General features: G+C 50.6%; 1 protein-coding gene across 4 annotated transcripts; it reads left to right on the forward strand.

The window, feature by feature from the left end:
* Positions 1-442: 442 nt before the first annotated feature.
* CCDC61 (coiled-coil domain containing 61) lies at positions 443-23,289 on the forward strand. 4 transcript variants are annotated; one of them, XM_080829423.1, is made up of 14 exons: positions 443-496; positions 7,912-8,070; positions 8,324-8,406; positions 12,782-12,939; positions 14,024-14,185; positions 19,791-20,001; positions 20,092-20,174; positions 20,854-21,023; positions 21,137-21,212; positions 21,537-21,679; positions 21,771-21,849; positions 22,027-22,081; positions 22,795-22,873; positions 22,974-23,289. In XM_080829423.1, the coding sequence occupies exons 2-14, from the start codon at positions 7,923-7,925 to the stop codon at positions 23,069-23,071; spliced, it is 1,545 nt and encodes a 514-aa protein (XP_080685549.1). In that variant the 5' UTR covers positions 443-496; positions 7,912-7,922; the 3' UTR covers positions 23,072-23,289. The 4 variants fall into 4 exon arrangements, with proteins under 4 accessions (XP_080685549.1, XP_080685550.1, XP_080685551.1 ...); XM_080829424.1 differs by having other exon boundaries at positions 22,798-22,873; positions 22,974-23,287; XM_080829425.1 differs by lacking the exon at positions 443-496 and adding an exon at positions 4,072-4,308 and having other exon boundaries at positions 22,798-22,873; positions 22,974-23,287.
* The last annotated feature ends 102 nt before the right edge of the window (positions 23,290-23,391 follow it).

The following is a 23,391-nucleotide window of genomic DNA, read 5'->3' on the forward strand; positions in this document are numbered from 1 at the left end:
AACGGAGTGAGCAACGATAAACCCCTGCCCCACTTTAAACAGAGAATTCTCCGCAGCTCGCCGACGACCAGCAGCCAAGACCCTCCTGTGCGCATGTGCTCCCCACTCGCCTCCAGCCCGCCCCTCCTCGTGGGCGCGTCTAGACCGCGCAGGGGGTGATGGGCGGAGTCAAGGGGCTACTTCCTGGATTCCCCCCCCGCCTCCGAGGAACAACCCTCTTTGCATGACTGGCAGTAGGAATTAGCCAGTAATGATTGGAGCGAAGACCGAGGACTAGGCCCATTTAGGACTCTCTCATCCGAGTTGGCCAATGGCAAGCTTTGGAGGGTGGGTTCGTCTCTGAGGCGGGACACGGAGTGACGGGCGTCTGTTTTGACTAATGAGAACTCGGCTGCGAGTGAGCCAGGGCCAGTCAGAAGCGAGAAGGCCGGATCCCGGGGCGGGGCTGGAGCTTCGGCAGTTGAGCCGCTCGCGAGGAGGGGTGTCTGTGGGGAAGGTGAGAGGCGGCGAGAGTGGCGGGTGCGCGGGCCAGGGTGGCGATCCTGGGGGGAGGGGATGCTTTGGGGGAGGGTGGGCTGCGGCGGGCAGCTGACCCCGCAGTGTAGGAATCGGGAGGGGGTGACGTTTAACACGGGTGGGCGCTTTGACGAGGGTTTGTGAGGCCGAGGGCAGCGTCTGAGTTGGGGGGGGCATGTTTTGTTTCTCGAAGGAGGGTCTTTAATGGGAGAAGTGTAAAGCTGGAGACAGCAGGTGGTCAAATACAGAAATTCTCATAATATAGCCTTGTGATTTAATGGAGGTGGGGTTTGAGGCGAGGGGTTATTTTAGCGCGGTGTGGAGGAGCGGAGGTCCTTGAGATGAGTTACAAGCCTTGATTGGGGTGCAGGGCAGGTGAAGCTACGCGGAGGGAGAGGGAGAGAATGAGCGAGGACTTCGAGGATGGAGGTGTGCTTTGGCGAGGTGTGAAGCCATATGGTATATGGAGCGTTTATTTAGGGCTTAGTATGTGCCAGGTTTTGTATGAATGACTTGTAAACTTCCCAACACCCCTCCCGGTGGTTAAAAACTGTGGGATCTGGAGTTGGGTTGCCTGAGTTTAAATGCTGGCTTTGCCGCTGGCCCTGACGCTGAATGTCAGGGTGGCTTCGGGCAAATTCTTTAACCCTTTGTGCCTCAGCTTTAGCATCATTAGAATGACCTCATCTCTTCTCTGTACCACTCACCTACTGTCCTCACCCAGTCTCTTGGGCTCACATGCTCTTTATATAATGATAACCCCCAGGTGCCTGTCTGCAGTCTGGATCTCTCCTTTGAACTCCAGACTCATTTGTCCAATGGCGACTCTTCTCTACTTGGAAGTCCAACTGACATCCATGCTTTAAAAACTTGTCCCAAACCAAACTTGTAGCTTCCCCTTTCAACCTGCAAACCCAGCTGATGGCACTTGCATTCTTCCAGGTACTCAGGGCAAAAACCCTGGAGTTGTCCTTGACTGTGCTTTTCCCTTGCCTGCGTGTTATCTGCCAATCAGCAAATCTCATGCGTCTATCTTCAGAGCACTTCCAGAATCCAGCCCTATCTCACCACCTCCCTTGCTACTGCTCTGATTCATGCCATCAATTGCCCTTACCTGGTTTGTGGCAGTGGCCTCCTCGCTGGGCTCCTTGCCTCTCACCTGGAGAGAGTCGGGGGTTCCTGTTGAAACAAAAATCAGATCATGTTGCTCCCTGGTCCAGGCACTCCCACACTTGCTTCTATTTTGCACAGTACAAGACCTTGCCAAGCCCACAGGACACCACCTATTTCAGCTCCCCCTCCAGCCTGCCCTCGAACTCCTGCCATTCTCCCTCGTGGACAGCGCTTCAGCCACCCTGGCCTCCTTGTTCTTCAGACATAGCAAATACATTCCAAGCTGGGGAATGTCCTTGCTGTGCCCTCTGTCTGGACAGTGTTCCCTCTAGATGTCTACATGGCTTCTCTCTCACTTCCTTCAGGTCTCTGTTCAAATGTCAAATCCACAGACCGGCCCTTGCTGACCACTAAAATAGCTTCTGTTACTCCCTGGCCTCTTATCACCTGGTTTTGGTTTTCTTCAGTTAACACCACTTACCCAACTTATATTAGGGTTTGTTTATATCCCCTGGCTTCTTAGATTCCCAACCCCTGCTTGAGTGTTGACTCCATGAGAATATAGTCCCTGGAGGGGTTCATAGGGCCCTAAAAAAGTGTTAACTTGTATTATATCATTATCATCACCATTTCTTGGTAGGGAGGAGAGGCTCCCTGTGGTATAGGGCAGGGTTGTTGAGCTGGGAGAGTCTTGTGTGGGGTGGTGGGGTCAGGATGGGGTAATAAACTGGGCAGACTGGTATCCAGGGGCAGAAGCTCTCAGATCTCAGTGCTGGGGGAGCTTGTAGAAAATGCAGATTCCTGCCCCTCCCACCCTGAAGTTCTACTTCTGTAGATTTGGGATCATGCCCAAGATCCTGCATTTTTTAATTTTTAATTTTTAATTTTTATCAAGCACCCATGTTCATGCCGAAGGTCTGCAGTCCTCACTTGAAGTCACAGACCAGTTTGGAGCTTGGGCTGGAGCTCTTTCATCATTAAACTCCCCCTCTGGGGCTACCCCTCCACTGGGCAGTGCTGGGGACACTGGTGATTGAGACAGCTCCTTACCTAGCCTGGGAGTCTGAGAGGGCATCTGACAGGAATAGACATTGGAGCTGGGACCTGGTGACACAGCAATGAACTGAGGGGAGAGGACTTTGTCTATGTCTCCAGTGCCTAGAACCCCATTTCCCGGCCTCTCGCATAAATTCACAAGTAGTCCCCAATCTGTGCCAGGCCCAAGGTGCTGAAGGTACAAGAACGATCAAAATGGCTCTGCCTTCTTGGGCTTCTGGTCTGTCAACTAATCGTCAGCTAGTTGCACAGATGGTGGACAGTTGACCGGGTGCCAGGTACTGTTTGAAGCTCCATACATGTATTAATTACTCTAATCCCCACAATCATCCATGTGAGACGGGAGCTCTTATCATCTCTACTTTACTGGTGGGAGAAGGCCCAGAGAGGCGAAGTGCCTTGCCCTGGGCCATATTGTGGGTAAGTGGAGGAGCAGGAGCTGAACCCAGGAGTCCCTGTCCTGCAGTGTGTGTCATGCTTAAGGTACCAGGCCACACGGAAGGATTGGTGCCTGGAGGGAGAGGAGCAGAGAGTTATGGGAGGAAACAGAAGCGTAGCTGGGTAATGGGGAGGGGAGCCAATGTGCCAGCCCCTCACTGCAGGGTTCTAGGCAAACCTCAGTTTCATCCTTTGTGAAATAGATGGTTACAGCATCTACCTGACAGCAGAATTAAGGGCAAGTCACTGATGGGTGCATGTAGTCCTCATCTAAGGCAAAAAGTGTTTGAGGAATAGTAGGGGAGGGTATTTGGATATTCTGGGGGCGGGGGGAGGAGTGGGCTGCAGTGCACACTATGGAGGGGCAGGTTGTGGGGAGTCTTTAAAGGCTTTTGTGTTTATATATTCCAGGGGGACAGGGTGGAAGGCTCTTGTCTGTATTCTGGGGGAGTGCAGGGTGAAGGGAGGGGGATTCTAGCCAGCTAAAACTCACATGGTGGGGAGTGGTCACTCAGGCCAAGCCAGTGTGTGTATCAGAGGTGGGGGGGGGCATATACTGTATAGGACAGGCCAGCTAGGTCCTGGCCAGGCCAGAATATGTGATGTTGGCGGAAGATGGTGCTGCGAAATAGCCATCGGGGTTGGGGGCTGACAGAGGTGGGGATTTGCCCGTGTCCTGTGTGGGAGATGGTGATGTGGATTTGTTTTGGGGGAGCCCAGCGTGGGGGATTCTCAGCTTCCACCCTAGGGCAAGGACTGTGAAATCGGAAATATCCAGAGAGCGCTATTGGGAGGAGGAGGAGCCAGGGACAGTGATGTAACCCTGGAAACCGAGAGGGGAGTCACCTTAGTGAAAGATGAGAGGGAAAGGCCCTAGGGTCGGAAAGCTGAGTGTGCTTGTGCGTGTGTGCTTGCGTGCGTGTGCGTACGTGTATGCGCGTGTGCGCTGAAGCCATGATGTCACGAGGCCCGAGAAATGGGGTCAGGTGTGTGGGCCAGAGTGGTGTGCTGGGGTGTGCACGCAGAGCGCTCAAGGTTGAAGGGCTGACGTCACGGGTTGGCGAGGGCGGGGCCTCGAATGCAGGGTCTGGAAGCTGAGGCGAAGAGCTAGGAGAGTCTTGGGACTGGAACGAAACCAGCAACCAGGATGGGCCACTGGTCACAGAGCAAGGACGGAGGATGCAGGTAGAAGGACACGGTGGGGAGATTGGAAGGGGGGAGGGGAGCGGGGCCTGGGGAACCCCCCCAAATTGGGGGGAGCAGGGAGGGGTGTTCTGGGAAGGCTCTCCAGGGAGGAGAGGTGGAAAATATTGGGGGGGGGTTTACATGGAATTTGGGAGGGAACAGAATCCAGGCGAAATGTGGGGATGATGTAAGACAGGCTGACAGTGGGGTAGATCCCCACTGTGGAGTAGAACCTTGGGCAAATATGCAGAATCCAGGTGGAAAAATTGGAGGGAGCAAAATTTAGGTAGAATATGGGGAAACCCCTGGAGAACATGGGGGCTGGTGTGCGGAGAAGGGGAATGTCCCCCCCCCCCCATCTGGGAGAGCAGAATGGCAGTAAGGGACTTGGGGAAGGGAGTGGAGAGGGCTGGTTTCACGAATGTGGTAGAAGGGGTGAGGCTGAGATAGGGAGGGAAGGAGGGAGGTTCTGCAGCGGGGAGGGGTGGGAGAGTCCAGAATCTCCAGGCCCTCTGGGGCATGAGCGACGGGGAGCTGGCAGGGGTGTGGGTTTATTTCATCAGCAATTGTTGGGCGCTCACGACAAGCAGCGGAGAAGAAGGGATGAGGGGATGAGGGGAGGGGAGCGGGCGAAGTTTGTGGAAGTGTGGGAGGCAGGTGTGTGTAAGGGGACAATGGAATTCAGCGAGAATATTCAGGGGCTTTATATCTGGGAACTGAGGTGGAGGCGGATGACATCAGGGCAGTTGGATACGAAAGGCCCTGTGATTTAGTGAAGGGCCGCTATTCTCTGGAAGAGAATGGAGAGCTTATGCGGGGGAGTGGGGAAGGAGGAGAGCAGGGGTGGGTTGGTGGTAGAGATGGGGTGGGACGGGCCCCTTTATTCCTCTGTCACCCCCCGGAGTTGGGTACCACGAGTGGGGTGGTGAATTGGGCAAGTGAAGCTGTGCGGCTCCTCAGGCGTTCTGCGGGTACCTCCAACGCCTTGGTAACCAGAACGGCGCAACCATTGATTGGCCCTCGGAGCTGGAGGGGCGGGGTCGGGGGGCGAGGTCTAGGACACCCGCTGGGGCGGGGCCAGCGCTGCCTGGCACCCGCACTGAGGACCAGGGGATGCAGGATGTGTTGAAACGTGTAGCCATTTGTTGGCCCATAGGTCAAGGATTATTAACCCCACCTCTGTGCCTCCAGGGAATGTGAGAGTGGCTAATTGTGAGAGTGGCTAGTGAGAGTGGATTTGCAAGGCGAAGAGGTCTCTCGATTTTGTCAGCCGCTTCCAAAGACGGGAGACCCCTCCCCCAATAAACTTAAGAGCTTAGGCCTGGAGACAGAGGAGCCTACCAGAATGTCTGGGGCTTTGGCGGTTGTCCTTGGGCTTTTGAGAAAGGGGATCTAGATGGGCCTCGGGGTGGTGTTCTGGGAGCCCCTGAAATTACTTGCAAAGGGTTATGGGTCTGTTCATTTATCTGGGGAGGGTTCAGAGATCTCGTTAGACTATCAAAGGTGCAAAGACTCTTAAAAGGTTAAAAACCACCGATTTAGAGTTTCGGGGCTCATCATTTTCTGGCCTCACAATATTATATTTTCTGTATCAGCCTTTAGGAGGACTTCTTGGGGAAAGTGTAAGGAGCAAAGGATGCGGGGGAGAGAAGGAGACCAGGCTTTGGAGAGATCCCCATGATCTGGGTTGGGGCAGCCCTGGGTAGCTCTGTTTTGGGGGCAGCTGTGGGACTCCGCTGAACCTCAATTTTCCCATCTGTACACCTGCAAGAAAAATGGGCTTGCCTTGTTTCTGTTATGCCTTTCAAGACACAACAACAACAAATAGTAATGATGATGATGCCAGTATGTGTATGAGTGATTGCTGTGTGCCGGACATTGCTCAGTTTGTCCAAGGATTTTAACGTGATAAACTCTTTTAATCCTTACACCAGTCCAAGGAGATGAGCACTGTCATCCTTCTGTGGGTTTACAAAGGCCTGCGTGAGCACCATCTGGCCCATTAGATCTCATCTCTGTCCCTCCCTCATGCTGACCTCGCTGTTCTTGGAATAAATCAGGAATATCCCACCTTGGAGCTCTTGCCTGGCTGTTCCCTTTGCCTGGATACTCTTCTCCGAGATGGTCACCCATCGCCTTGCCCCTCTCCAGGCCTCTGCTCAGAGAGGCCTTCTCTGGGTACCTTAGCTAAAAGAGCAACCCTTACCCCCAGCATCTCCTTTTTCCACTACTTCCCCCCGCCCCGCTTTTTTTGACTTTTTTTTTTTAAAGATTTTTTTTTAAGATTGTATTTATTTATTTGATAGACAGAGATTACAAGTAGGCAGAGAGTCAAGCAGAGAGAGAGGAGGAAACAGGCTCCCTGCTGAGCAGAGAGCCCAATGCGGGGCTCGATCCCAGGACCCTGGGATCGTGACCCGAGCCGAAGGCAGAGGCTTTAACCCACTGAGCCACCCAGGAGCCCCTTTTTAAAAGATTTTATATATTTATTTGACAGACAAAGATCACAGGTAGGCAGAGAGGCAGGCAGAGAGAGAGGAGGAAGCAGGCTCCCCGCCAAGCAGAGAGCCCGACTCGGGGCTCGATCCCAGGACCCTGGGACCATGACCGAAGCTGAAGGCAGAGGCTTTAACCCACTGAGCCACCCAAGCGCCCCCTTTTTTGACATTTTTATACCTCTGACTGTGCTACCATCTTGAGAGTGGGGCATAATCTGGTTTGTCATCATATCCCCAGCACCCAGGATGGCATGTACTTTAAAGATAAGGAATCTGGCACCAAGAGAGTTGAAGTAACTTGCCTGCGTATGTGCACATAGCTGAAGCTACATGTGAACTCAGGCAGCCCGGGCCTCTCATTCTGCACCAGCCCCCAAAATCCAGGCTGAAGGCAGAGATCTGCCCCTCTCTTCCACCTCGTAGAACTAACAGCGAGTGGTTACCCATTGGCTAAGAGAAGGGACTTATGCTTAGAACAGACCAATTAATAAAGTCGATTATGAGTTCATTAGACATGATTTAAGTGTGTCATTGATAATATAGAGTGCTGCTGTTCTCTCGACTTGAACCACTTTGCGCTAGATAGCCATATGGCGTGCTGCCTGACTTCCTACAGTTCTCTGGCCATAGGTTACCTCTTCAGGGAGGCCGGCCCTGACGCCTGACTTAAAATCTGCCTTTCCTGACCTCAGTACTCTCTGTTCCCCTTTGCAGCTTGATTTTTCTCCATAAATGTTTGAATGAATGAATGAATGAATGACTAATTAATATATAATGAGTATGAGGATTAAAAAATTAATAATAGTATTAATCATGGTTCTCTTGTCAGAAACCATGTATTCTGTTAGCCAGCACGTGTTGGGTGTGGACACAGTTCTACATGCTTTTATGTGTATTGTCCAGTTTAATCCTCATGACCGCTCTATGAGGTCGATGCCATTATTATACCCATTTTCCAGATGAGAACAATGGGGCACAGAGAGGGAGTCGTTTTCCTAAGGTGCCGAAGCTAGTGAATGGCAGAGCCAGGATATGAATTCTGGCCTCCAGCTTTGGAGCCCGGCCTCTCAGCCCCTCTGGGTCTCTGTCTCATCCCTCTCCCCAGTGACACTGGCCATGGACCAGCCATCTGGCCTGCAGGTGGACTACGTCTTCCGGGGTGTGGAGCATGCCGTGCGGGTGGTGGTTTCTGGGCAGGTGCTAGAGCTGGAAGTGGAGGACCGGATGACGGCTGACCAGTGGCGGGGCGAGTTCGATGCCAGCTGTGAGTGTGCCTGCCTGGGGTGGGTTCACCTGTCCTTCCTCGGGATCACCTTCTCCCTGAAGATGAGGCCAACCAGGAACCTGCCCATCTGCCTCTTCTACCTGACCAGAGACTCTCTAAGGTGGGGAGGGGGTAGAGGGCTCATACTTCCGGCCAGAGACACAGGAGGTGGAGAAAGTTGAAAAGCTTGGATGCATTGCTCTTGGGCTGGGCAAGTGGTCAGACTTCAGGAAGGACTTTTCTCTCTACCCAGTCATCGAAGATCTGACTCACAAGACGGGGAACTTCAAACAGTTCAACATCTTCTGTAACATGCTAGAGTCGGCTCTCACCCAGGTAGGGGCCAGGGCTGGGGGCCAGGGGAGGTTTCTGTTTTCTCGATCCCTGGGGAGGTAGATACCCAACTGATATATGCAAGACCCTCTACCTTGTCTTTCCTTAAAGGGACAGGGCTATCTTTTTCATTCCCAAATGTAAGTGATAGATACTCTCATGTAGAAAATTCATGTCACAGAGAAATGTAAAGAAGAAAGTAAAAATCACTTTACTCCAAATACTCATTCCTGATGATATTTTATTAATATCTTGGTGAAAATCGCTCCAGCCATTTCTCTATTTCTTTGTTGACTTGTGAAAGTGTGTGTGTGTGTGTATTTGTAGATTGTAATTTTATATAGTAGATATACTTCCCAAAGTATTCTTTAACCTGTTTTTAAAAGATTCAACAATATTTCATAAACATTTAGTCACATCCGTGAATATAAGTATTCATTCGTGTCATTTTAACTGAGTATCTGCAGTGTGCCAAGCACTGTGGTAGACATTGGGATATAGCAGTGAACAGCAGAGACAAAATTCCTGTCCTTATGAAGCTGACATTCTAGTGGGAGAAACAAAAAGTTGAAAAAAATAATATAATGGCAAGTAGTTAAAAGTATTAATAGGAAAAAAAAAAGCAGGCTGGAAGTTAGAGTGGTAGGGATGCTACTTAGACATCATTTTAAAACTATGAGCTACATTATTTCTCTGATTATAGAGAGAATTTGCACTCGTAAAATTATGACAGTGAAATAGTGTGTGAGTTAGAAAGTGACGGTCTCTTGTAATCCCCTGTCTATCCCCTACTGTAGACTGTTAACATTTTAGCATGTGTAGGCAGTGTAGCATAATGGCCAAGAGCATGAATTCTGAACTCATACTCATCACTGCTACTTACTAGCTGGGAGCCTTGGGCCAGTTACTTCCCCTCCCTACCTTAGTTTTCTTTTTTTCTTTTCTTTTCTTTCCTTTCCTTTTTCCCCTCCTTTCTTTTCTTTTCTTTCTTTTTTTTTTTTCCTAGAGGGAGGGGGAGAGAGAGAGAGAGAGAGAGCGCGCACAAACAGGGGCAGGGGGATGGGCAGTGGGAGAGAAAGAATCGTAAGCAGGCTCCACACTCAGTGCGGAGCCCAGTGTAGGGCTCAGTCTCACTACCCTGAGATCATGACCTGAGCTGAAGTCAAGAGTCAGATGCTTAACTGACTGAGCTGCCTGGGCACCCCATGCCTTAATTTTCTTAACTGTAATGTGGGGAGAACAGTAGTCCCTATTTCACAATGTGGTAAAGATTAAATGATCCCTTTATAAAAAGCTTAGAATGGCATCTGGCTCCTAAGTGTTTGACAGATACTGTCTTTTTATTTTATTTTAAAGATTTTATTTATTTATTTGACAGAGATCACAAGTAGCAGAGAGGGAGGGGGAAGCAGGCTCCCTGCTGAGCAGAGAGCCCGATGTGGGGTTTGATCCCAGGACTCTGGGATCATCACCTGAGCCAAAGGCAGAGGCTTAACCCACTGAGCCACCCAGGCGCCCCGTTACTGTCTTTTTATTATTGTCTTCAACTTCTGAGTTTGTTATCCTTATTAGTGGTTGCTTAGTATTCCATTATACCCAGGTGGCATGATTTGTTTAACCCAATGGTTCTCAAGATTTTTGGTGTCATGATCTCTTTATGGTCTTAAAAATTGTTGAGGGGCACCTGGGTGGCTCAGTCATTAAGCATCTGCCTTTGACTAAGGTCATAATCCCAGGGTCCTGGGATCGAGCTCCATGTTGGGCTCCTTGCTCCACGGGAAGCCTGCTTCTCCCTCTCCTGCTCCCCCTGCTGTGTTCTCTCTCTTGCTGTGTCTCTCTCTGTCAAATAAATAAGTAAAATTAAAAAAAAAATTATTGAGGACATCAAAGAGCTTTTGTTTATGCAGGTTTTATCTATCAATATTTGCTATATTATAGATTAAGTTGTCTTATAAATTAAAACTGAGAATAACCTAAAGATATTTATGAATTCACTTAAAAATCACCATAATAAACCAGTTACATATTAAAGAACATTCTAATGAAAAATATATTTTCTTTTTTTTTTTTTTAAGATTTTATTTATTTATTTGACAGAGAGAGATCACAAGGAGGCAGAGAGGCAGGCAGAGAGAGTGGGGGGAAGCCAGCTCCCCACCAAGCAGAGAGCTTGACGTGGGGCTTGATCCCAGGACCCTGAGGTCATGACCTGAGCCAAAGACAGAAGCTTAACCCACTGAGCTACCCAGGCGCCCCAGAAAAATACATTTTTTTTTTAAGATTTTATTTATTTTGAGAGAGAAAGAGTGAGGGCACATGAGAGGGGGAAGGTCAGAGGGAGAAGCAGACCCCCAGCTGAGCAGGGTGTCTGATGTGGTACTCGATCCCCGGACTCCAGGATCATGACCTGAGCCGAAGGCAGTCGCTCAACCAACTGAGCCACCCAGACACCCCAAAAATACATTTTCTAAAACAAAACAAATTCGTGGGAAACACAGCATTATTTTACATTTCTGCAAATCTCTTTAATGTCTTGCTTAATAGAAAACTAGATCCTTTTTTTTTTTTAAAGATTTTTACTTATTTGACGTGTGCGTGTGCACACACACACACACACACACAGAAGAGAGTACAAGCAGGGGGAGCCACAGGGAGAGGGAGAGGGAGGAAGCAGGCAGGGAGCCTGAGGTGGGGCTCAATCCCAGGACTCAGAGATTATGACCTGAGCCAAAACCAGACACCTAACCGACTGAGCCACTCAGGCACCCCCAAAACTTCTAGATTTTTATATGTGCTTCTGCATTCTGTCTGTTGTGATTTGTTTTGGTTGAAGTACATGCAGAAAAATCTTCCTCACATAGCTATGTAGTTGGAAAAGGGAGCCCCTTAATCAGGGAATTGTGCAAATCCTTCTTTGCTAACATACTAAAAGTGGGCAGGTGGTAATTTCTTAAAGACTTGTTGCAGTGTGGAGTCCAAAAGCCTATCCATGAACAAGATCATGTTACATTAAAATCTATGGATGTATCTTGAACTTTACTTGGATCTTTTACCCATCTTATGATGTCATGTGATGGTCATTTAGAAACTATGGTTCACTGAGTTATACAGCTCTTCCAAATGTTGACACATTTCATTATACAATATCAGGAAACCACATTTGTTAATATCCTCCCTGATCTCACCAGGGAAGTCTTTCAACATCAAGAAGCTATCAAGCACCCAGTGTCAGATCCAAGTTTTCCAAAATTCTAATTTTTGCTGTGAAGTTTGAATTTTACCATTGGCAACAAATACCGGTAGCTGTTTTTCTTGAAGTGACAAGCTGACTTTGTTCATTTTTGAGAAAATGCCTGCCAGACACCCAAGTCTGAATAACCGTGGTTATGTCTGTCAGTCGTTGTTTCAAGTAAAAATAGTTTTCCATGAAAAAGTGGCTAATTTAGACCCAGGCTCAATTACAGAAGTGTTCTTCCTGAGACAACTGTCATACTTTGGAATGCCACAGAATGTGTGCTTCCCATCGTGTCACAGAGTAGTAAAATGCCATGTTCTTAAGGATGGAGATTCAATAAAATTAATGATTTTTACTGCTTCACCAAGAAAATTCTAGATTTGGGGCGCCAGGGTGGCTCAGTTGGTTAAGTGTCTGCCTTTGGCTCAGATCATGATCCCGGGGTCCTGGGATCGAGCCCCACATTGGACTCCAGCCCCACAGTGGTCTCCCTGCTCAGCGGGGAACCTGCTTCTCCCTCTCTCTCTGCCTGCCACTCCCCCTGCTTGTGCGGTCTCTCTCCGTGTCAAATAATTAAACAAAATCTTAAAAAAAAAAAAAAAGAACATTCTAGGTTTGATTTCCTATGTTATGTTCCTTCCTTTCTTCTTCCTTCCTGGCCCCCCACTGGGACTACATGGCAACAGAGAGTATGGTGGCTACTAGTACGTTGATGCCGCTGGCTTGATTTGTGCTGATGGGCACCATCGCTTTTACCCACGATTGTTTTGCACCATTGGTATAAATGTCAGCAAAGCAAAAAAAAGCACATGACATCTTAGTATTATTATGGAAATTGTTTTGACCTCATGGATTCCCTGGAAGGGTCTTGGGGACCCCCAGAGGTCTTCGGGCAATGCTTGGAGAGCCACAGCACTAAGCTGTCTCCCATGGATGAGCATTTAGGTTCTTTCCAGTTTCTCCCTCTGACATCCTTGTGCCAGCCCTAGGGCAGGGCCATCTGGATCATCCTCCTCAGTGTAGGAAAAGCCCAGCAAGCCCAAAGAGTGGATGGGGTGTGGCCTGGGTAGGTGGGTTGTGTGCTCTGGGTATGGCCCTGTCTGGTCTCCCAGCATTTCCTCCCGTCCTCGTCCTTTCCAACAGAGCAGTGAGTCGGTCACCCTTGACCTACTGACTTACACAGATCTGGAGTCCCTGCGGAATCGCAAGATGGGGGGCCGCCCAGGCCCCTTGGCCTCCAGATCGGCCCAGCTCAACTCCAAGCGCTACCTGATCCTCATCTACTCTGTGGAGTTTGACAGGTGGGGATAAGGGACTGGCTCTAGGTGCAGGCTGGTGGGCAGGTGGGGATGTGGTTAGAACTCAGGAACCCCTGAGGGCAAGGGGGGGGGAATGTTGCCTTTGGAATCTTCAGGGTTGAGATTTATATCATTTAATATTGTATTGGGCTATAAATAGCAGAATAACTATTATTAGTGCTTGAAACAAACAATAGTTTATGACACAACAAAAAGTTTCATTAGGGACTCAGGCTCCCGCTGTTTTGTTTTGTTTCCTTCTGTCATCCCTGACGTGTTGACTTTTTGACCTCCAGACTTACCTCTTCATGGTCACAAAATGGCTGCTGGCCCTCCAGGCACTTATTCTATATCAAAGCAAGAGGAAGAGAACGGGGCTGTACTTGTTACGGCATCTACCATTTTTATCAGGAAAGCAAAAGTGTTCTTAGAAGATGCCCAACAGATTTCCTATAATATTTGGCCAGAAATGGTTTGTGGCCTTTCCTTAATACCTGGCCACAAGCAGTCACATGCAGGGGATGCTACGATGATAAGCCTGCTTTTTTAGCTTGTATAGCGGGAGGCAGCAAGGCAAAAGGATGCCAGGAATGGCCCTTGGGGAGCCAGGGGATGGTGTCTGCCACATCTGGTAATAGCTCCTGGATTTTCTAGCGGGAGGTTGTCAGTCCCGTATGCATAGCATCTGGTGGGGCAGTAGATGGAGGTGACTTACCTTTCCTCAGCCAAGAGGTGATGCAGGTCAGGCCATTTAGAATCTACCCCTTTGGAATCTGAATTAGGACTGTGCTTCGCGGCAAGTTCACTCCATCAGCAGTGAATGACAGGGAAGTCAGCTTACACTCCACCAGGCCTGTCGGTGCTGGTGGTTCCAAGACTGCTAGATAAGGGAGTCTGCCGGCTGGCAGGTGGGCGCGAGGGGCAGGGGAGCAGGGAGCGGGCTCGAAGCTGCATTGGGAACTTAAGCCTCTAGGAATGTGAGGTTTTTGGAATTGGGGGTTTTCATACTCGAAGGCTCTCAGGTTCTGGAAGTTGCCCTCGGGTGGATTCTTGGCCTCTGAGCTGCCACGGTTCTAATCCTCCCCAGGATTCACTACCCGCTGCCCCTCCCGTACCAGGGCAAGCCAGACCCTGTGGTCCTGCAGGGCATCATCCGCTCACTGAAGGAGGAGCTGGGCCGCCTTCGAGGGCTGGACGGCCCGGATGCTCGGGACACTCGGGAGACGGAGATCTGGCACCTGAGGGAGCAGTGAGTCTCGGAGGGGAGGGCGGCTGGGGCTGGGTGGGCGCCGCAGGGCCCCGTGCTCTGAGATACTGGGAGGATGGTGGGCCCTCATTCACCAGATATTTATTCTGAGCCCCTCCTCTGTGCCTGCCTCGTGCTGGGTGGTGCTGGGGACACAGCAATGACGGAGACAGTCCTGGCCCTGCCCTCTTGGGACTCCCAGTCCAGTGGGGGGAGATAGCTCTGTCTGCAGACAGTTAAGATTCACAGTGGGTGGAACGTGGGAAGCCCAGAGGGGAGACTGGAGCCTGCCCAGTAAGGGAAGGGTATTCTAGGCAGAAGGAACAACATGTGCAAAGGCATTGTATTTGGTAGGATGTGGTGAGAACAAGGGGACTAGAAGAGTAAAATGAAAGCAAAGTCTTTTTGGCATGTTTACCGAGTACCCACGGTGTGCTGTGCCTTGTGGGATGCTGAATCAGGGACTCCATCCCCACTTGGAGGGGGCCCCATCCATTGGGTAGGGCAAATAATATTTTTACTTGTTTACCTTTTTAATTTTTAATTTTTAAAATCAGTCTCCACATGCAGCATGGAGCCCAACACGGGGCTTGAACTCACGACTCTGAGATTAAGACCTGAGCTGAGATCAAGAGTCGGACTTTGCACCGACTGAGCCGCCCAGGCGCCCCCATATTTTTAGAAATAACAATAATAATTATTCCAGCAGCTAACGTTTATTGAGGATTTCACTGTGTGCCAGGGATTCTGCTCAGTGGTTTACGACTTCATTCCTTTAATCCTTGCAAGGTGGGCATTGCTGTTACCCCCGTTTCGCCGGGGAGGAACACTGAGGCCCAGAGAGGTTAGAGAATTTGCCCCAGTCACAGTGAGTAATATGGCCGGGCTAGACCTTGAATCTGGGCAGCCAGCACCAAGCCCCCTTTGTTTCCTTTAGCTGCTGCACTCTGTTCTGTTGGCAGCTGCTAGGCTGCTCGCCCGGGACTGAGTGTTGGGGCTGACGGGGAGGAGTGGGAGCTTACAGAGCTGGAGAGCCTTGTGGGTCCTCCTGGAAGAGCTTGGCTGTGCGTTGCTGGGAAGCAGCATAAGCTTTGTCCTCAGTTCAGCCTCCGAACTCTCTGGTTTGTGTGGGTGTGTGTGTTTCCCAGACTGGCCACAGCGTGGTGCCCTTTGCCCTTCAGAACCAGCCAGAACTAGCGAGGGTAGCCTGAGATCCTATAGCTGGCCAAAGGCTTCTTATCTTCCTTTTCCCAACTTCCTCTTCCTAACTGGAGTGAGGGAGTTCGGCAAGACTCCAAAATCATTCATTCACCCATCCGACATTTTCCTGGTTCATACTGTGTGCCAGGCACGCTGCCCAGCCCTAGTTAATGCTTCTTGAGCCCTTACTCAGTGTCAGACATGGTCCAAGCACTCTTTATAGATTCTTACAACCTTATAGGTGGGTATTATTATTTTTATCATCCTACTTTGCAGAGATGTGAGGTCAAACTGCGTAAGGTCACCCAGCTTGTAATAAGTGGGGTAGAATCAAATGTAATCAGCCTGGTGGCAGAACTCGGGTCCCTCACAGTGACCAGGTGGCTGGAGTGAGGATCCAGACAGAAAACAGATCATCACACTCATAAATGTTAGCTTTAGGAAGGAAATGTACAGAGAGCCACGAGAGTAGAGAAGAGAGGGATGTAACCTAGCCTGGCCACAGGCAGGGGATATGACGTTTGAAGGTGAGAGAGTGTTCCAGAAGGAAGACTTGTATCTGCAAAGAGAAGCTTGGCTGGAGGGGAAGGTGGGGGGAGAGGAAGGGAAGGGGGATGTCATATAGGTGGGGCTGAATGGGAAGCTCCTTGGAGAATATAGGGGAGCCACAAATTTTAAGAAGTTTTTTTTTTTTTTTTTAAGATTTTTATTTATTTATTTGATACAGAGAGAGAGCACAATTGGGGAAACAGCAGGCAGAGGGAGAAGCAGGCTCCCTGCTCAGCAGGGAGCCCAATGCGGGACTGGATCCCAGGAGCCTGGGATCATGACCTGAGCCAAAGGCATTCGCTTAACTGACAGAGCCACCCAGGCACCAAGAAGTGTTTTATTAGGAAAAATTCCAAGAACACACAAAAGTAGACAATAGTATGATGCCCACGTCCTTTGCCTCTGATTCAATGGTTATCTACATTTTGCCCATCTTGTTTGATTTATGTACTCCCCTCTCCCTCAGAAGCAAATCCCAGACATCATATCTCCTCTGTAAATACTTCATTCTGTCTCCATGGTTAATGCATTCCCCATCCGTTGTATTTCCTGTGAAGTAGTTGTTAAACCTAGGCTCGTCAGATATAGGTTTCTGGCAAGATGCCTTCCGTGGTGGTGCTGTGTTCTTGCCTACTGTCAGGTGGTGTTGGGGCTGATGAGTTTGGATGCGGAGACTTGGTTCCTTTTTATTAAGTTTCCATCAGCCTAGCATCTCTTGGTACTTTTCATTTGCTAATTACCAGTGAGATTGAACAGTTTTTCATATATTTAGTAGCCATTTGGATTTCCTCTTTTGTGAGCTGCCTATTTTTCTTCTGTCATCTATTTCTTATTGATTTCCAGGAACTCTTTATATAGTCAAGATATGAGCCCTTTGTTAATTTTATGTATTTCAGAAACCTTCTTGCCCTCCTTAGCTGGCTTTTTCACTCTCTTAATAGTGCCTTTTGATAAACAGGCACCTTTATGTAGTTCTTAATTTTATGTAGACTAATTTATAATTTTTTTCTCTGAAGTTAGTGATTTTTATGTCTTTTTTTAGAATCCTTTTCTCTTGGTATCATGAAGCTATTGTCCTATATCATCTTCTATAATTCTTTGTCTTTTTCTTTTCACATTTATGTCTACAATCTACCTGAAATTGATTTTGGGGGAGGTAGGAGTCCTTTCATGGTTTTTTTCACATGACCGGTCAATCAGCCCAATGACATTTATTAAAAAGAGTATCCTTTCCTTACTGCCTAGCCATTTTCACCTTTATCACCAATAATGTTTATATATGTATCAGACATCAGGTGAGGTTCTGTGTTCTGTAGTCCCTTGTTTTGTCTATCCTTGTGCCAGCACCACACTGTTAAAATTATTGTAGCTTTATAATTAGGCTGGTACTGGGTAGAGCAAGTCTTCTGACTCTTGTTTTTCCATTTTAAGAATTTTTCTTGGTTATTTTTGGAAATTTACATTTCTTTCTTTCTTTTTTTTCTTTACTTGATCAACTCCTTTTTTTCTTTCTTTCTTTCTTTTTTTAAAGATTTTATTTATTTGGGGCGCCTGGGTGTTTCAGTGGTTTAAAGCCTCTGCCTTCGGCTCGGATCATGATCCTGGGGTCCTGGGATCGAGCCCCACATCAGGATCTCTGCTCAGCGGGGATCCTGCTTTCCCCTTCTCTCTCTGCCTACTTGTGATCTCTGTCTGTCAAATAAATAAATAAAATCTTTAAAAAAAATAAAGATTTTATTTATTTATTTGACAGAGAGAGAGAGAGAGAGACAGTGAAAGTGGGAATACAAGCAGGTGGAGTGGGAGAGGGAGAAGCAGACTTCCTGCTGAGCAGGGAGCCCAACTCGGGGCTCGATCCCAGGACCCCCAGGATCATGACCCGAGCCAAAGGCAGACGCTTAATGACTGAGCCACCAGGTGCTCTGGAAATTTACATTTCTTTATGAATTTTAGAATCAGTAGGTTTTTCAGTACAAAAACATAAAACTTGGGACACCTAGGTGGCTCAGTTGGTTGGGCTGCTGCCTTCGGTTCAGGTCATGAGCCCAGGGTCCTGGGATCGGGTCCCGCATGGGGCTCCTTGCTCGGCAGGGAGCCTGCTTCTCTCTCCGCCTCTGCCTGCTTGTGCGTGTGCTGTCTCTCTCTCTCTGACAAATAAATAAATAAAATCTTTTTAAAAAAATGATTTACAAAGACATAAAACTTGTTGGAATTTTTTTAAAATAATAGGCTTCAGATATTATTCTTTTTAAATAATCTCTACACCCAGCATGGGACTTGAACTCATGGCCCTAAGACCAAGAGTTGGATGCTCCACTGACTGAGCCAGCCAGGTGCCCCAAAACTTGTTGGGATTTTTATTGGTATTGCATTAAATCTATAGAATAATTTAGGGGAAGCTGAAAAGCTGAAATCTGTATAAATAGTGTATATTCTTTTTTTTTTAAAAAGATTTTATTTATTTATTTGAGAGAGAGACAGTAAGAGAGAGCATGAGAGGGGAGAAGGTCAGAGGGAGAAGCAGAATCCCCATGGAGCAGGGAGCCTGACGGGACTCGATCCCAGGACCCTGGGATCATGACCTGAGCCGAAGGCAGCGGCTTAACCAACTGAGCCACCCAGGCGTCCCAATAGTGTGTATTCTAATATGTAAACAGTATACCTATGTGTTTATGTAGGTCTATATTTTGTTAGATTTTCCATCTTTGGGTGATTTTGCTAATGGTTTCTTTACTTTAAATATAAACCATGTTGATGTTATTTGAGAGACAGAGAGAGAACAGGAGTTGGGGGGAGTGGGAAAGGGAGAAGCAGACTCCCTGCTGAGCAGGGAGCCCCGGGACTGGATCCCAGGACCCTGAGATCTTGACTTGAGCTGATGGCAGGTGCTCAGTTGGTTAATGGAACCACCTCGACACCCCATAATTGTATTTATATATTGATTTTGTATCTAGTAACTTTGGTCAGTTTTCTTATTATTTCTTATAATTTATAGATTTCCTTTGATTTCCAATACTTACAATCATTTCATCTGCAAATGACTGTTTTCTTCATTCTTTCTTAATCCTTACCTTTGACTTCTTTTTCTTGCCTTATTGCACTGGCTAGGACATTGAGTAGATATACGGTAGAAATTCAACTTATTTTCTGTTGGTGTACATTTTGGTTATTTCTACTCTTTTTGCTATTACAAAGAGTTCTGCAATGAATAGCCTTATGTGTACGTCTTTTTCTCAAGGAAGGTTTTGAGCATAGTAGTGACCTGATTGGATTTGCATTTTTAAAATTTTATTTATTTGTTTTAGAGAGAGAGAGAGAGTGAGAGAGTGCAGGCAGGGGAGGGAGAAGAACAAGCAGACCCCAGGCTGAGCGTGGAGCCAGATGAGGGGTTCCATTCGGGGCTCAGTCTCAGGACCCTGAGATCTTGACCTGAGCTGAAATCAAGAATTTCAGAAGCCCAGCCAACTGAGTCACCCAGGTGCCCCACTGGATTTGCATTTAGAAAGAGTCTTCTGGGTGAATGAATAGAGAGGCCTGGAGGAAGTCCAAGGTCAGGACCTACCTCAGGGCTAGGCTTTGGCGGTACAGAGAAGGACAGATCAATGACTTATTTTGGCATTGGAACTCACAGGGCTGTGTCCTCCCCATGGGATGAGTGGGAGTGATGTGGCCGTGTTCCTCGTGTGCGGGAGGCGGCAGAGGGGAGATGATGGGACCATGGGGGCCGCTGGAGTGGTGGGGCTGCCTGCCTGCCTTCCTGGGGCAGGGAAATGGTTCGTGCCCAGCCCCATGGAGAAATGACAATGATGGGATCCTGCGAGTCCCCCTCCCGACTCTTGTCTTTTCCCTCTTCCCCCAGGGTTTCACGCCTGGCATCTGAGAAGCGAGAACTGGAGGCCCAGCTGGGCCAGTCGCGCGAGGAGGCTCTGGCCGGGAGGGCGGCGCGCCAGGAGGCCGAGGCCCTGCGTGGGCTCGTCCGGGGCCTGGAGCTGGAGCTGCGGCAAGAGCGGGGCCTCGGACACCGCGGGGTCGGCCGCCGCAGCCAGGATTGCCGGCGCCTGGCCAAGGAGGTGAGGGGGTGTGGCGGCCGGCGGGGGTGACCGGTGGGGTGTGGACCTCGGTTCGGTGTGGTCCTCGACGCCCCTGTTCACTCCTGGCAGCTCGAGGAGGTGAAGGCTTCGGAGCGGAGCCTGCGCGCCCGGCTTAGGACGGTGAACACCGAGCTGGCTGTGTACAAGAGGGGGTGAGAGAGGAGGTCCGGAGGGGCGGGGCCAGGGACTGGATGGGTGGGGCCTGGGGAGCAGGCGCAGAGTCTGTGGTCTGTGGGTGGGAGCGCGGGGCCCAGGCCTTGGGGTCTGGGCTTAAGTGAAGGGGAGGCTTAGAGTAGGGGGGTATAGAGGGTTGGAAGGAATCTGATGGACTGCGTAGGGCGGAAAGTTGGATACGGCAGGACGAGTCTGTGAAGAGATGGACAGGGCTTGAAGGGCCAGTCGGGAGGCTGGGGCTGGAGATAAGGGGGTGGGGGAAGGGGCGGGACCCATGGATCTTGTGGAGCGAAAGGGCGTGGCCCAGCTGGTGGGGATCTGGTTGATGTCCGATGTTATTTATTGGGATGGGTGATGGAGTATTGGAAAGGATTTCTAGGGAGCTGCGGGAGACCTCAGGAAGAAGGGTCCGGTGAAAGGGGTTTGTTCGGATGTAGGGAAGTGACAGGTTCTTTTGGGGGGTGGTTTCTCTGTGGCTCCGAGAGGGGCGGAGCCTGGGACGAGGTATCTGTGAGGGTCTGTGCAAGGGCGTGAATGTCTAGTTGATGGGGATGGACCTGAAGGTTCGGAGATTGTGTGATCTGAGAAGAGGCCTGAGATAGGAGTTGACATAGGAGCTGGTGGGCGGGAAACGGACGCTGGGCCCTGTGCCCGCAGGAGACGGACTTCGCCGGTGCCGCCGCCCCGGGCGCGGGAGGATCGGGCTTCATCGTCGCGGGAGCGCTCCACATCGCGTGGTCGCGGTGCCACCCGCTCTTCTTCCCGGGAGAGTGGCCGAGGGGGCCGGGGTAGAGGCCGCCCTGCCCGCCCCTCACCCTCGCCCACAGGTCTCTGCCCTGCCCTGCCCAGCCTGCTGGAGGGTGGGGGATGGACTGGCGCTGTGGAGGCGTGGTCCTGTGACCCCAGCCTCTTCTCTCCACGCTCTCCCACCCCATCCTAGGTAGTCGCGCGCCACGTTTCGACCCTACAGCCTTTGTGAAAGCCAAAGAGAAGAAGCAGAGAGAGATCAAAATGAAGTTAGCGCCCATTTCCTCCTTACCTGGCCCTTTACCTGGCCCCGGGGCCTGTGCGCTTGTCCATCCCCGTCTCCCATCTGTCACCATCATCTGTCACCCGCCCCATCTCTCCCCTTCCCTTTACCTGCTCCTGCTTTCCATCTGACCTCCACCTCCTCTCCTGACCCCCGCCACCAGGTCTGTGTGTCCGCATGCCTTTTCCTTGGCTTTCCTGTGTGACCTCAGCTGGGATACTGGCCCTGGCTGTGACCCAGAGGGTCCCAGCGGCGCCATTCCTAGCATCAGTTCGGCACACAAGGTGGTGTCTTCTCCTCCGCTCCCCAGGCAGCAGCAGCAGCGGAACCGACTGGGCAGCGGAGGAAGTGGGGACGGTCCCTCCCTCTCCTGGTCTCGCCAGACTCGGCCCCCCGCTGCCGTGAGCGGCCGAGGGGACGCGGCTCACCGCTCTCGAAACCGCAGCTCCTCAGGTAACTGGGTTGCAGTGCGTGGGGCGGGCCGGCGGGCTGGGCGCCCCAGGCGGGCGAGTGCGGGAGGCTCACTCTCCGCTCCCCGCTCTAGTGGACAGTTTACGCAGCCGCTGCTCGTCCGCCAGCTCCTGCAGCGAGTTGGAGGATTTCTCCGAATCCCTTCCTAGAGGGTAAAACTTGGGCCCAGGGAAAGGACCGCCTCCAAACGGGAGTCTGGGGAGTCTGGAAACAGCCTTTTGCGGGGAGATTGGGTGATGGGAACGGGAGCCTTGAAACCACCGGGGCAGGCAAGGTGGGAGGTGCCCAAGGCTCCTCCCGCTGTTCCTGAAAACTCTCTTCCTGTCAAGTGTGCGCCGCCGCGGGAAGCCTCCCAGCCCCACAACCTGGGGTGCGCCCAACATGGTGAGTGTCTTTCCCCAGATCTTGGAGGAGGCGGGGGTAGTAGGAAACCACCAGAAGCCCGTGATTCCCATTCTGGGGCAGTCAGTTTGCCGAGGGGTCTCTTGAAATGCGTCTGGACGCAGAATGTTTTGAGACCATTGGATTGGAGGGGAGTGTGGGGTTGGGGTGGGGGAGGTGATCCCCGCTGATGGCACCTGGCCTCAAGTGACCAGCTCTTAAAACCTGGCCCCGCCTTCCTGTCACCTGTGTGACTCCTGGTAGTTCTTATCATCAGTTTCTTTTCTTTCTTTCTTTCTTTCTTTTTTTTTTTTTTTTAAGATTTTATATATTTATTTGACAGACACAGATCACAAGTAGGCAGAGAGGCAGGCAGAGAGACAGAGGGGGAAGCAGGCTCCCCGCTGAGCAGAGAGCCCGATATGGGGCTCGATCCCAGGACTCTGGGATCATGACCTGAGAAGGCAGAGGCTTTAACCCACTGAGCCACCCAGGTGCCCCTCAGCCTCAGTTTCGTAAACTGTTCAAAGGGGATGGTAATAGTATTCATCCGGGGGGGCTCTGGTGGAGATACCTGGAGGCGATTTTGTATCTAGTAAGTGCCCAGTGGGTGTCAGCCCCAATCCTTCGAGGCCCTTAGGTTCAAAATTTCCAGTGGGGTCTGGGGGACAGGAATGGAGGGAGGATACCTAACCCCTCCTTCCCGTCTCCCCCAGCAGCAGAAGTCCACCCCTCTGGAACTCGGCCACCATCAGAGACGCCTGACCAGTTCAGAAGGCTGGGTCCCTATGAAAGGTGAGTCCGGGACTCCACCTCTCTCCACCCGCCCCCGCCCCCGGCCTAAGGGAAGCCTGCTGGGCCCTCACGGCCGCTGCACCCACACCCGCTCTCACAGAATACAGCTCCGACCACCAGGCGGCGGACATGGCCGAAATAGATGCGCGCCTGAAGGCCTTGCAGGAATATATGAACCGACTGGACACACGGTCGTGACCCCCACAGGGAGGCCTGCCCCTCCATCCCCCAGCGCTCGCTGGATTCCGAGTGGGGGGCGCCAGCCCCGCGTGTCCTTCCGCCCCGCTCAGGCTCCTCCCCTGCTGGTGCTCACAGGGGGTTTCAGGTGTGTGAAGCCTTGACTCCCCCGCCCACACACTGCATGCTGGGAGGGAGGGTATATGCATTTTGTAAATAAACGTATTTGCCTTTGGGATCCTTCAGCTTATGACTGAAGGGTGGGGCTGGAGTGGGGAAGAAATGAGGATTGGGTGGTGGCTGTAAATGGGGCCTGGTGTCTTTCTGGGAGGCACTTTGGG

Source organism: Martes martes, assembly GCF_963455335.1.
Source record: "Martes martes genome assembly, chromosome: 17".
Taxonomy (NCBI): domain Eukaryota; kingdom Metazoa; phylum Chordata; class Mammalia; order Carnivora; family Mustelidae; genus Martes; species Martes martes.